Genomic DNA, 13,506 nt, shown 5'->3' on the forward strand with positions numbered 1-13,506 from the left:
GGCCACGGTCTTTACCAAACTCGACCTGAGGGCGGCATATAACCTGGTAAGGATCAAGGCGGGCGATGAGTGGAAGACCGCGTTTAACACCAGGACCGGTCATTACGAATCCTTGGTTATGCCCTTTGGGTTGTGCAATGCGCCCGCAGTCTTTCAGGAATTCATCAACGATGTTTTCCGTGACCTGTTGCAGCAGTGTGTGGTAGTCTATTTGGATGACATCTTGGTATATTCTGAATCCATGGAGGCCCACATTCTGGATGTCAGACGAGTGTTGCAACGGTTACGAGAGAACAAGCTGTTCGGTAAGCTTGAGAAATGCGAATTTCACCGATCCCAGGTAACCTTCTTAGGTTACATCATTTCCGCTGAGGGGTTCTCCATGGATCCTGAGAAGGTTTCGGCTGTCTTACAGTGGCCCCAGCCCAGTGGTCTTCGTTCCCTGCAGCGCTTTTTGGGCTTCGCCAATTATTATCGGAAGTTCATCAGGGACTTTTTCATGCTGGCCAAGCCTCTCACGGATCTGACCAGGAAGGGCAGTAATTCCCAGGTCTGGCCGCTCGAGGCCATCCGAGCTTTTGAGGCCCTAAAGTCCGCCTTTGTGTCGGCTCCGATTCTGTCGCATCCCAACCCTGGGTTGCCCTTTGTCCTCGAGGTGGACGCGTCTGAGACGGGAGTAGGCGCCCTTCTGTCTCAGCGTAGAACACCAGAGGGTCCTCTGCTTCCTTGTGGGTTTTACTCCCGGAAACTGTCTTCCGCGGAGTGAAACTATCAGATTGGTGACAGGGAGTTATTGGCCATCGTGCAGGCCCTTAAAGAATGGAGGCACTTGCTCGAGGGTTCGGTGGTTCCGGTTCTCATCCTGACGGACCACAAGAATCTGACCTACCTTTCTGAGGCCAAGAGATTGACACCACGTCAGGCCAGATGGGCTCTGTTCTTGTCACGTTTTAATTACGTGGTCTCCTACCTACCCGGTTCCAAGAACATCAGGGCGGATGCCTTATCACGGCAGTACTCCGAGCTGTCCAGGGAGGAGTCGATTCCGACTTCGGTCATACCTCCGAATCAGATCCTGGCCGCCATTCGCACCAGCCTGACCTCTCCCCTGGGTGAGCAGATTTTGGCGGCTCAATCTGGTGCTCCCTCTGGGAGACCCAACGGCAGATGTTTTGTGCCTGAGGAGTTGCGCACTCGGTTGTTGCGAACCTACCATAACTCCAAGACCGCGGGGCATCCTGGAAAGAATCAGCTGTCCTGGGCTGTTTCACGTCTGTTCTGGTGGCCTTCCCTACGTTCCGACATCGCCGCATATGTAGCGGCATGCTCCGTTTGTGCCCAGAGTAAGTCCCCTCGGCACCTTCCGTTGGGCCTTCTGCAACCCATAGCCACCGGGGAGCGCCCATGGTCACACCTGGGGATGGATTTCATTGTGGACCTCCCTGCATCCCGAGGCCATACGGTCATTCTCATGATTGTGGATCGGTTTTCCAAAATGTGCCACTGTGTTCCTCTCAAGAAGTTACCCTCTGCACAAGAGTTGGCCACGATTTTTGCCAGGGAGGTCTTCCGGTTGCACGGTTTGCCTAAGGAGATTGTGTCGGATCGGGGGAGTCAGTTTGTGTCCAGTTTCTGGCGCGCCTTTTGCTCCCAGTTGGGGATTCATCTCTCCTTCTCCTCGGCCTACCACCCTCAGTCCAATGGGGCCGCAGAACGATCCAATCAGGCCTTGGAGCAATTCCTTCGTTGCTATGTCTCCGATCACCAAGACAATTGGGTTGACCTCCTGCCTTGGGCTGAGTTTGCCAGGAACACGGCGGTGAACTCTTCCTCTGGGACGTCTCCCTTCATGGCCAATTATGGGTTCCAACCTGCCGTGTTACCGGAGGTATTCTCTCCCCAGGATATTCCGGCTGTGGAGGATCACCTTTCCGTCCTACGTGCTTCTTGGGTACAGATCCAGAAGTCCCTTGAGGTCTCTGCGCAGCGCCAGAGACTCCAGGCTGATCGCAGACGAGCGCCTGCTCCTTCCTACCAGGTCGGAGACCGTGTATGGTTGTCCACCCGCAACCTCAACCTTCGAGTGCCCACTCCCAAGCTGGCGCCTCGCTTTGTTGGTCCCTTCCGAGTGCTTCGCAGGGTAAACCCGGTAGCCTATGCCCTTGCGCTTCCTCCTGGCATGCGGATCTCCAACGTGTTTCATGTCTCCCTGTTGAAGCCACTGGTGTGTAATCGTTTCACTTCCTCGGTTCCTCGGCCTCGTCCGGTCCAAGTGGGCAATCGTGAGGAATATGAGGTGAGCAATATCCTGGACTCACGCCTGGTCCGCGGTCGGTTGCAGTTTTTGGTCCATTGGCGTGGTTATGGTCCAGAGGAGCGTTCCTGGGTTCCCTCCGCAGATGTCCATGCTCCTGCCTTGCTCCGAGCCTTCCACGCACGCTTCCCTCAGAAACCGTTTTGTGCTCCGCGGAGGAGGGGCCCTTGAGGGGGAGGTACTGTCATGGTCTTACCTGCTTGCTGCTCTCCTTCGTTTGACATGTGCTGGCGGCCATCTTGGGTTCTGGGTTTCTTGTAGCCTTCCACCCTGCGGCTCCTCCTTCCCCTGGGAGGAGCTGGATGCCTAGCTCATATATATAGGAGGTCTGTGGCTTCAGTTCCTTGCTTGGTCCTCCTGTGTTCACATGCTTCTAGACTGCTGCTGCTTCTGGTTCCTGATCCTGGCTTCGTCTGACTACCCTGCTGGTTCCTGATCCTGGCTTCGTCTGACTACCCTGCTGGTTCCTGATCCTGGCTTCGTCTGACTACCCTGCTGGTTCCTGATCCTGGCTTCGTCTGACTACCCTGCTGGTTCCTGATCCTGGCTTCGTCTGACTACCCTTCTGGTTCCTGACCTCTGGCTTCGCAAAGACTCTGCTCGGTTCCACCATCCGTTTGGACTTTTGCTTTACAGCTTTATTTTCAATAAAGCCTTCTTATTTTCACTTATCTCTTGTTGTACGTCTGGTTCATGGTTCCGTGACACAGATGCAGAATACATATAAATTCCTGCCACATATTGCCGAAACCTGCTGGGACCCTAGACTATTGCTGTACACTGTTTGGATCAAAGCTGCATAACACCAAGTAAAGACAAGTTGGACCCCATTATCTGTGTGAATTTCCATCATTTCTCAATTACTCCTATTAACACCACTCAATTGGTTGCATGTGAGCCAGGATTCAGGAGTCCAGCCGTACCAAGGTAGGAGACACCGTTGACACCATACAGAGACATTATCCCCCTTTGGCATTCCTCACCTGGTACGTGAAGTATAACATCTTAAAAGGGCCCTGCTACAGTACCTGCGCAAGCATTCAACTGGCATCACAGACTATTACACATATAAACTGACCCACTGCATAGCATCCCCACTGACCCAGTGTCCTGCTCATTGCACTTAGCCGACTGGAAGCATTATCGTCAGCAAGCCAACCGACCAACTGTTCGCACTGGTCTGACTTGGACAGTGTTGTTGTGTGCCGTCTAGCTAATTTGGAGTTAAGATGAAGCTGGGTACGGTTTTATGACTTTTTTTTTTTTTTGTGCACTGGCAGCAGGCACAGTTTCATTGCACCCAGTGCCACGACCTCTGCCTGAACCATCACCATAACGCCCACTTCCCCGTCCCTTAGTGCTGGCCTTCTTCATATTTATGGATTTTTTACTGGTTGTGACGTTTTTTTTTTACTGTCCACAAAAGACAGTTTTCAGATATAGGGCAGTATCACTGATCTGCAGTACAGACACTGTTTTATGATGTTGTTTATATTTATGACTATTTTATTCCCAATATATGGGCACGAAGCGCACAGACGGTACAGAAATGCAATGCACTGCAATTAACATTTTAAACCGCAGACAAGAAAACTGGGTGCTGATTTAGTGAAATGTGTATATATACCGATTTTCAATTTCTCCAACTATATGGGCCTCAAGCAATCAGACGGTACAGAAATGCAATGTGCTGCGATAAACGGTTTCTGCCGCAGAATTTAACTCACCTTAGTCCACTTGATCGCGTAGCCCGGCATCTCCTTCTGTCTCCTTTGCTGAACAGGACCTGTGGTGAGCATCCATTACAGGTAAAGGACCTTTGGTGACGTCACTCCGGTCATCACATGATCCATCACATGATCCATCACCATGGTAAAAGATCATGTGATGGATCATGTGATGACCGGAGTGACGTCACCACAGGTCCTGTTCCTGTAATGAATGCTCACCACAGGTCCTGTTCAGCAAAGGAGACAGAAGGAGATGCCGGGCTCCGCGATCAAGTGGATTAAGGTGAGTTAAATTTTTATTTATTTATTTTTAACCCCTCCAGCCCTATTGTACTTTGCATTCTGTATTCAGAATGCTATTATTTTCCCTTATAACTATGTTATAAGGGAAAATAATACAATCTACAGAACACCGATCCCAAGCCCGAACTTCTGTGAAGAAGTTCGGGTTTGGGTACCAAACATGCGTGATTTTTCTCACACGAGTGCAAAACGCATTACAATGTTTTGTACTCGCGCGGAAAAATCGCGGGTGTTCCCGTAACGCACCCGCACATTTTCCCACAACGCCCGTCTGAAAGAGGCCTAGGAGCTCTCTCTGCAGCGAAGCGAATCAAATTTTTAAAAAAATCACTTATCTCTAATTGACACAACCATATGTGTATTGCAAAATACGGATCCGCAAAAAATATGGGTCCATGTGACGTCTGTGTTGCATCCGTGTTTTTGTGGATCCATTGTAACAATGCTTATCCTTGTCCGCGATATCAACAAAAATAAGACATGTTCTGTCTTTTATGCCGGGCTACAGAACAGACATACAGATGCAAACAGTACACAGAGTGCTGTCCGCATTTTTTGCGGACCCTTTGAAATTAATGGGTTCACATCCTGTCTGCAATGGGGCCTAATAAAGGATGTAATCAGGATCATGACAAGATTTAGAGTAATAATATGTACATTTCAATCATATGGAATTTTACATTCTCTCTAACATTTTCTTGGCAGGTATCTGTGTGTCTAAACCTCACAATATTGAGGTGAGGAAGATCTTCTTCATTGATCTGAAGCTTCCATATTCTGTGGTGAGAAATGAACAAGTAGAGATACGGGCCATTCTCTACAACTACGACACCTTTAAGCATAAGGCAAGTCAACCACATTACAGTCATAAAAATGGGAAAGATGAGTCAATCAATCTGCAAACTAGTGTTGAGTGAATCGATATTCACAAAGTGGTAACAAATCAATTTTCCCTAAAATGGCAGTGAAAAGGAAAAAAATTCTACTTAACTCATACAATTATGTGCGAAGAGTCCTCCACGGCCATCTTGATTGAAGATCCCGGTCAAAATCTTGTGCACAGTGACGTATGATGGCTGGATTTTCCAGCAAGATGTCTTTTTTTTTAACAGATTAACCCCTAACAGCCCTCAAGGGTCATCTCATATTCAGTAATCATCGCTGAATCCAGCATCTGAGGGGTTCAATGATGAGGCGAGGCGCAATCCCTGTTATTGCTTCCGCTTCTCACAAAGAAATGCGTTTCGTGACAAAGTAATTCGTCACAAAGCAAACTTCTTTGTGAAATTCAGCAAAGCAGCCAAATCAAAGTTTTGAAAAATTAGCTCATCTCTACTGAGAGCGTTTACTTCTCAGTCATTCATCTTTCATGAATGGTCATCTTTAGCATTGAGTGAATCGAAGAGAAACGAAAAAATTTAATTTGCCATGAATCTGAATTTTCTTTGCGCTTGGTGGTAACAAATCTTTTTTTTTCCTAAAATGGCAGCTAAATGTGGTACAAAGTGAAAGTAAGAAGCCCGGGAACATGATATGACCCATAATGCTGTGCATCAAGCCAATAAGCAAATAGCCATCCCCTGTGATGTCACAGCCCTATAAAAGCCTCATCCAACCTGGTCTCCGCCATGTCACTGTGAGCTGAGCATAGGTACAGATGTGGAAAGCACTATGGACAGTGGTTAAAGGGGTTGTCTCACCTCATCAAGCTGATCTTATTATGTGTATAAAGTTAATATGAGTAACTTACTAATATATGTTCCTTTTCAATAATGGCTCTGGTCCCTAGTATCTCCAAATGTGTTCCTTTTCATACACTGCTTGACTCTAGGGATTACGGCCATGATGCAGCGGTGGCCGCGCTAGCGCATAACAAGCATAAGCTGGCCTTCTGGTGGCCGGGAATCACGGGAGCGAGTGCACAGATCCCTCGTGTGCGCATTAGCTCAGGTCCCCGACCACCGCTCTTCTATAGCAGTTGCTCATGTCCTCGGCCACCTCATTTCAAATATGGCTGCTTGTATAGAACAGCTCCAGGGCATGTGCCACAGCCTTGGAGATGTTCTATACATCCATGGAAAGATGGAGAACTAGCAAACAGAACAGGGCAACCATTTATCATTGGTTGTCACGATCTGCCCAGCGTTCATTCAGCCGAAGCTGATAGTGATTCTTAAAGGCCTCTTTCAGACAGGCGTCCCGTTTTGGGTCCGGATGCGTCCCGGGTGCATTGCGGCAAACCCGCGCGAGTAGGTACGCAATTGCAGTCAGTTTTGACTGCAATTGCTTTCCTTTGTTCAGATTTTATCGCACGGGTGCAATGTGTTTTGCACGCGCGTGATAAAAACTGAATGTGGTACCCAGACCCGAACTTCTTCACAGAAGTTCAGGTTTGGGTTCAAGGTTGTGTAGATTGTATTATTTTCCCTTATAACATGGTTATAAGGGAAAATAATAGCATTCTGAATACAGAATGCTAAGTAAAATAGGGCTGGAGGGGTTAAAAAAAATTAAAATTAAAATTTACTCACCTTAATCCACTTGTTCGCGCAGCCGGCATCTCTTCTGTCTTCACCTGTGAGGAAAAAGACCTGTGGTGATGTCACTGCGCTCATCACATGGTCCATGGTGCGTGAATAAGTGGATTAAGGAGAGTTAAATTATTTTTTATTTTTGTTTAACCCCTCCAGCCCTATTTTACTTAGCATTCTGTATTCAGAATGCTATTATTTTCCCTTATAACCATGTTATATGGGAAAATAATAATGATTGGGTCCCCATCCCGATCGTCTCCTAGCAACCGTGCGTGAAAATCGCACCGCATCCGCACTTGCTTGCGGGTGCTAGCGATTTTCACGCAGCCCTATTCATTTCTATGGGGCCTGCGTTACGTGAAAAACGCACAAAGAGGAGCATGCTGCGATTTTCAGGCAACGCACAAGTCATACGTGAAAATCACCGCTCATGTGCACAGCGCCATATAAATAAATAGGTCCGGATTCAGTGCGGGTGCAATGCGGTCACCTTACGCCTATACATTAGCGCCTTATACATTAGCAGCTTTGGGAGCGCGCACGCACAGCCGCTTGCCTGTGCTATCACTCTCAGGAAGAGGCACCAACCCCACTTCATCTTAGAGAGTGTTTCGGGAACAATGTATCACTGAAATCAGCAGTCGAGACAACCTTTTAATTGTAGATAATTGGATAGGGCCAGTGCAGGGCCAATGCAGGGAAATTTTAGGTAAATTGTAGTGAGAGTTTGTACACACTGTAGGGAGAGCATAGGGAGAGCATAGGGAAACTGCAGGGACAGTGCAGACTCACTGTAATATATAGGCGTAGTTTCCTAGTTCACCTACTGCGTCATTAATAATTAATCTGTTCTGTTATACATAGACTTACTGTGCATGAAACTTAGTCTCAACAGGTGGTCTAATATATAGGCGTGTTTACCTAGTTCATCTGCTGCAACATTTATATTTAATCTGTTCTCAACATTTTTTATCAGCTCACCCAGTGCTAGCAAGAGACATGCATGGAGCTCCCAGACCAGGAAACTTGCAATGAGAAAAAGAAAAATCCTCCAGCACAGTTGTCCGCTGTTAAAATCCAAGTTTTATTTGGTATACATTAAAAGTACAGGAACATGAGCCATAACAGGCTGACGCATTTCAACATCAAGTATTAGTCATAACCTTAATGTTATGGTTATGACTAAGACTTGATTTCGAAACGTGTCAACCTGTTATGGCTCAAACATGTTCCTGTACTTTTAATGTATACCAAAGAAAACTTGGATTTTAACAGCGTGCGACCATGCTGGAGGACCTTTCTTTTTCTCATTTAATTTGTTCTTATATATATAGACTTACTGTGCATCACACTCATTGTCAATAGGCGGTCTAATATATAGGCATGTTCTTCTAGTTTATCTGCTGCGCCATTCATACTTAATCTGTTACATTACGGATTCAGTTACTGTACACTGTGGTCAACAGACAGTTGCCTGGGCTCTCAAAAGGAACAGGCAGTGGCAAAAATGTTTCTGTAGCGGCACAAGTAGCAGCAGCTGCTCCATCTGGCTAGAGCTGCCACTGTCATCTAGCGGATGTGTTTTGACCAACAATCCATCTGTACTGGAACGCTTGACTCGCTCTTCAGCATCATCTCAGGTGACAACAAATGCACACAGCCAGAAATCAGTGGGTTCCTCTGACACTACATTTAGTTGGCATGGCCCAGGAATGACCTGTTGCTTTGTTTTGCTGATCCTTCTGATTGGGAAGTAATGCATGCTGCCAGCTCTGCTCTGCTTTTTAGCGAGGACGAGCTTAGTGAGTACAGTCAGCAGCTACAGGCCAGCACAGACTTAGAGGAGAGGTCCGCTGCATCCTCCCTTAGGTGTGCAACTAGCGATGATGACAGTCAGGTGGGAGCAGGTGTTGTGAGTGGTCAGGGACGTGGCCATGAGACTGGTGAGAGTGACATAAGTAATGACCAGACAGTAGACCATTTGCTCAGGAGCCCACCTGTCAGGAAACAACTAGCGGTGCACGGGTTCATAAAGGCAACGGCAGGCAGTCAACATGGAGTGGTGGGGGTAAGATGCCATACTCAGCAGTGCAGGAATTTTTTATCAAGTCGCTGGAAGATGTCATCGTGGTAGTATGCAGGATATGTGTGCAGAAGGTAATGCTTGGTATTGATGTCGGCACCATGGCCCTGCATGAACATATGGATCATCACATAAAGTGGCCCAGGAAAACCATGACACTAATAAAGTGGTATATCCTGAAGCATCAACCACTGCATCACCCAGCAGACCACACCCCTTCTCCAGCAGTCAGGGCTCTGCAACCTCAGCAGAAGGAATCTGTCATTCCTTCTCTTGCTGTATTGCTCCTCATGCTCCTCCTAATCCTCGTCGTGTTTCGTCAGCAATCGATCACCAGGCGATAGCAAAGAGACAACAGTATGCATGCACTCATACAACTGTGCAGAAGCTGAACGTGCACCTGGCGAAGTTCTGGTACTACAGTCCCTCCATTTCCATATTGTGGACTCTGAACATTTCAGAGAACTGATGGCTTGTGCCCACCCAATGTGGAGAGTCCCAAGTCATCATTACTTCTCTACAAAAGGTGTACCAGCCCTATGTATGTTGAGCAGAAGGTGAGACGGTCCTTGAGCTTGTCAGCATCTGGTACAGTTAATGCCAGCACTGACATGTGGAGCTATAATTACGGTCAAGGACCATATATTTCCTTTCCAACCCACTGGGTAAATGTGGTTCCTGTCCAGGCACACCACCAATTTGGCCAGGTGATGGCAATGCCGCCTCCGCATTGTAATTGTGGGATTTCTGCGCCAATGTGCTCCTCTGCCTCTTCATCCTCCATGTTGTCTTCAGCCTCCACTGTAGGCACTGTTCATAGTGGTCCTCCAGTATACGATCTATGAAAAGTATGGCGTTGTCACATACTTCTGCACCTGGTCAGTCTGGGCGAACAGTTACACCGGAGAGGAAATGCTCTGCATCATCAACCAAGAAATCGAATCCTGACTGTCTCCTTGCTAACTGGAGATTGGAACCATGGTCACCGATAACGGGAAGAACATTCTGTCTATGCTGCATCATGGAGGGCTGGCCTGTATGGCGCTCGTCTTCAATCTTATTGTCACCCGGTTCCTGAAGTCTTCCTCACAACTTCAAGACGTCTTACAGTTGACAAGGAAACTGTTCACGCACTTCAGTCACTCTTACCGTGCAGAACGTGGCCTCCTTGAGCTGAAAAGGTAGAATGGTGTTCTCCAACATCGCCTCATATGCAACATGTCCACACTTTAGAACTCCACGCTTCACATTTTGGACCGATTGTATGAGCAGAGGAAGCCTGTAACCGATTTCTTGATGATTCAGACAGACAACTACTCATCGGTGTAACTTTGAAGTTAGACAGTGGCAGCTCATGCATGACCCCTGCCGTTTTTTCAGGCCCTTTGAGGAGGCCTCTTTATTTGTCAGTCGCCAGGACTACATGATGAATTATGTAATTCCAACTCTTTTACGTTCTGGAGGGAATGCTGATAAATCTGACTGGCGAGGGGACAGAAGGCGTGGCACCTACATCTCATGGTCACCTGAGCCCTTTGGAGGCTTAACTGGCACAGGAGGAGGATTAGGACGAGGAGGAGGACACAAATGCCCAGGAATTCTATACATAACTAGGTGGTTTATCTGCGCAAGCGACAGTAGAGAAGCAGGAGGAGAAGGAGGAACAGGAGGAGCTATAGGCTGGTGATAAAGACGACACAGACGACCTCAAAAGACCATGGGAGTATGCAGTGGAGATGGAGGCAAGATGCATGCTGAGTTACTTGCATAGTGACAGCTGCATTATCACAATTCAGCAGAGGGATGACTACTGGCTCTCCACAATGTAAGACCCTTGCTACCAGTCCAAAATGGGGGACTTTTTTACACCTTCTGAGAGGTGAAAAACTTAACTACTATCAAGACATCATTTGTAGTCGGTTGGTTGCTGCCTTCATGTGCCATAACCCATCCTAACAAAGGTCTAACCAGGGGGACTCTCTGAGCTCACACTCCACTGCCATTACTGCTGGAGAGGGGTGGGGGCAGGAGCAGCACCAGCTCCATCAGCAGCAACTTAAGTCTTTAGTCTCTAATCAGCACTTTTCTTCACCTGCCTTCTGAAGAAACCACCCAGCAGCAGTACATGGAGCAGAACCTCAACCAGCAGGTAGTGGCTAGCGTTGAGCACAAATATTCAAAAAGCAAATTATTCTCGCGAATATCGCCATTTCGAGAATATTTAGAATATAGTGCTATATATTCGTTATATCGAATATTCGTAATTTTTTTCTATCTGAACACATGATTCCTCCCGCTTCTTGCTTGTGGGCCAATGAGTCACTTAAGCACGGAGGAATCATGACTTCAGATGGAAAAAAATGACGAATATTAGATATAATAAATATATAGCACTATATTCTAAATATTCGCAAATTCTCGAAGTGGCGATATTCGCGAGAAAAATTCGCTATAGTGCTATATATTGTTTTTTTAGATTATTCGTCATTTATTTCCATCTGAAGTGAACACTTCAGCACCCCGATTCCGCCTCCATGGGAGGCCCCCATCCTTCACCTTCTTTGAAGTCTATTCATTTATATAGAAGTATATTCAGTATACAGGACATCTGTGTCAGCTCGGTCAGTGGTCTTTTTTTGGGGTTTCTTATAGTACCAAACGCGTTTCGGAGCAACAAGCTCCTTCTTCAGTGGCTCCTATTTGCATTCCCCATATTCTGTCTTTTATACCCCAAAAGTGGGTGGGCCAACTTTTTTTCTTTGGATTTCACTAAAAGTTGGAATGGATTACTATATGGACACATATTTACAGTAGAAACCAGTGTTTCACTAACATATCAATCATTATGGTCCCATTAGGCGATTCCCACTTGAAATATATACATATAAATAGTGATGGCCTTGCAGTTCGCCCGGCAGACGTTTTGCGGCGAACTTTGCGTGTTCGCGATTCGCCGAACATGCGAACATATGGAGATGTTCGCGCCCGTCATATTCTTTTACATTGTGAAGAACTTTGACCCATGACACATCCATCAGGTGGTACAGGACAGCCAAGTAAGACATTCCAGCACATGGACACCCCCCCATCTTTTAAATAAACCTGATCTGGCCGCCATTTTACATTCAGTGTTTTGCCAGTGTAGGTAGAGGTTGCTGTGTGGAGCAGGGACAGGCTGTTAGGGACACCAAACGCTAGCTAATAGTGCAGCACGCCAGACCTGCAGGGTATAGCGATAGTGAGGTCACAGTATGGGCAATCGAGGGTTACTCACTTTTCTGAGGAGAACCCTGGGCAGGCATGCGGCAGTGAAGGAGAGGTAGACACAAGTTCCTCTGGGGCACACTCTGTATGTAGAGACCTGGCCTGATGTTGTGTGAGGTGCCCTTGATTTTGCAGGTGTTTAGAGTGCCTGAAGCAAGGTCCCTTTTAAGATTCGTGACGCCAGTGCCTGTAACGGTGGGACACCGATTTGTAGGAGTAGTAATTGAGTACGCAGTTGATAAACCAAACGTTTCTTTACTTGGTGAAAACAGTCCAACTTTGTACAGGCAGTTACAGTTGATAATGATAATGCAGTCCCTTGAACAATACTTCACAAGCAGGTTGTCTTTCAGTATAATGGCAGGTATTAATCATGCAAGATACGTGGAGGGTATACAACTAATACTTTGCAGTGCAACGCTGCTCTATCCCCTTCAGCTATTCTAGCTGGCTGGATCCCAAGGCCCGGATGCCTAATTGCTGGCTTAAATCCTTGGTATAAATAATCTTCCTCCAGTATTGGCACTTGCTTTACTTTATAGATCCTCTGCCCATCAGGGTACTTATCTGACTTGTAATATCCTTGCTTGGTATGGAAGCTGCGGGTTTCTCCCAGGAGGTCCTGTCCTACTACTGGGGTATCTTCTGAGCTAACTGAGGCTCACTTGATCTACAGGCAGGCTAGGGTTCTTCACTAGCCTCCTGGTCATAGCTGGCAGCCAGGGCTATCAAGCTGCATGTCAGGAGGAGGCCCTCAGCGTGTCTCTGGCTGGTGCCTTCTCACTTCTGTCTCCACAGACTCCTGACTATGAACTAACTCCTCCCTGTCTGGACCTGGACATTTATACTAGGGGCTCCCTATCTCCCTCTAGTGTCTAGGATGCCTAACTACACCCTAATAGGCCTGCTATGCATAATACAGGGGAAGCATTGCATGTAAAAACACATAGAAAATTACATTAAATGCACAATCAAATATAAGATCACTGTCCCTTGTGAGCAGGAGTAACGCGTCACCCAATTGACCCTTGTGTAGTGCCCACGCCTACCTAGTGGGACACTACAATAGGGCCACAAAAGTCATTTTAAGGACTGGTAAAGTTGTGCTATCGATAGGTGTGATACACAGAGGGGTGCAATATACTTATAATATACTTTTAGAATGAGTCAAAAACATATAGATCTATATAGTGATCACTTGGAAGTCAGGGGCCTAGGGGCTAGGGGCTTACTAGGGCTATTTTTATATAGGGTAAGGTTCCGGACGGGGTCGCTCTT

At 47.0% G+C, this 13,506-nt stretch overlaps 1 protein-coding gene across 1 annotated transcript in view; it reads left to right on the plus strand.

Annotated features, from left to right (window-relative positions):
* The window catches only part of LOC120988554 (A.superbus venom factor 1-like), a 413,068-nt gene that overhangs the window by 235,795 nt on the left and 163,767 nt on the right, over positions 1 to 13,506 (plus strand). Inside the window, exon 19 of the mRNA XM_040416077.1 lies at positions 5,053 to 5,192. Within this exon, the coding sequence (XP_040272011.1) occupies positions 5,053 to 5,192 (140 nt within the window). The remainder of the gene's footprint in view (positions 1 to 5,052; positions 5,193 to 13,506) is intronic.

This window comes from Bufo bufo, chromosome 1 (genome assembly GCF_905171765.1).
Source record: "Bufo bufo chromosome 1, aBufBuf1.1, whole genome shotgun sequence".
Lineage (NCBI taxonomy): Eukaryota > Metazoa > Chordata > Amphibia > Anura > Bufonidae > Bufo > Bufo bufo.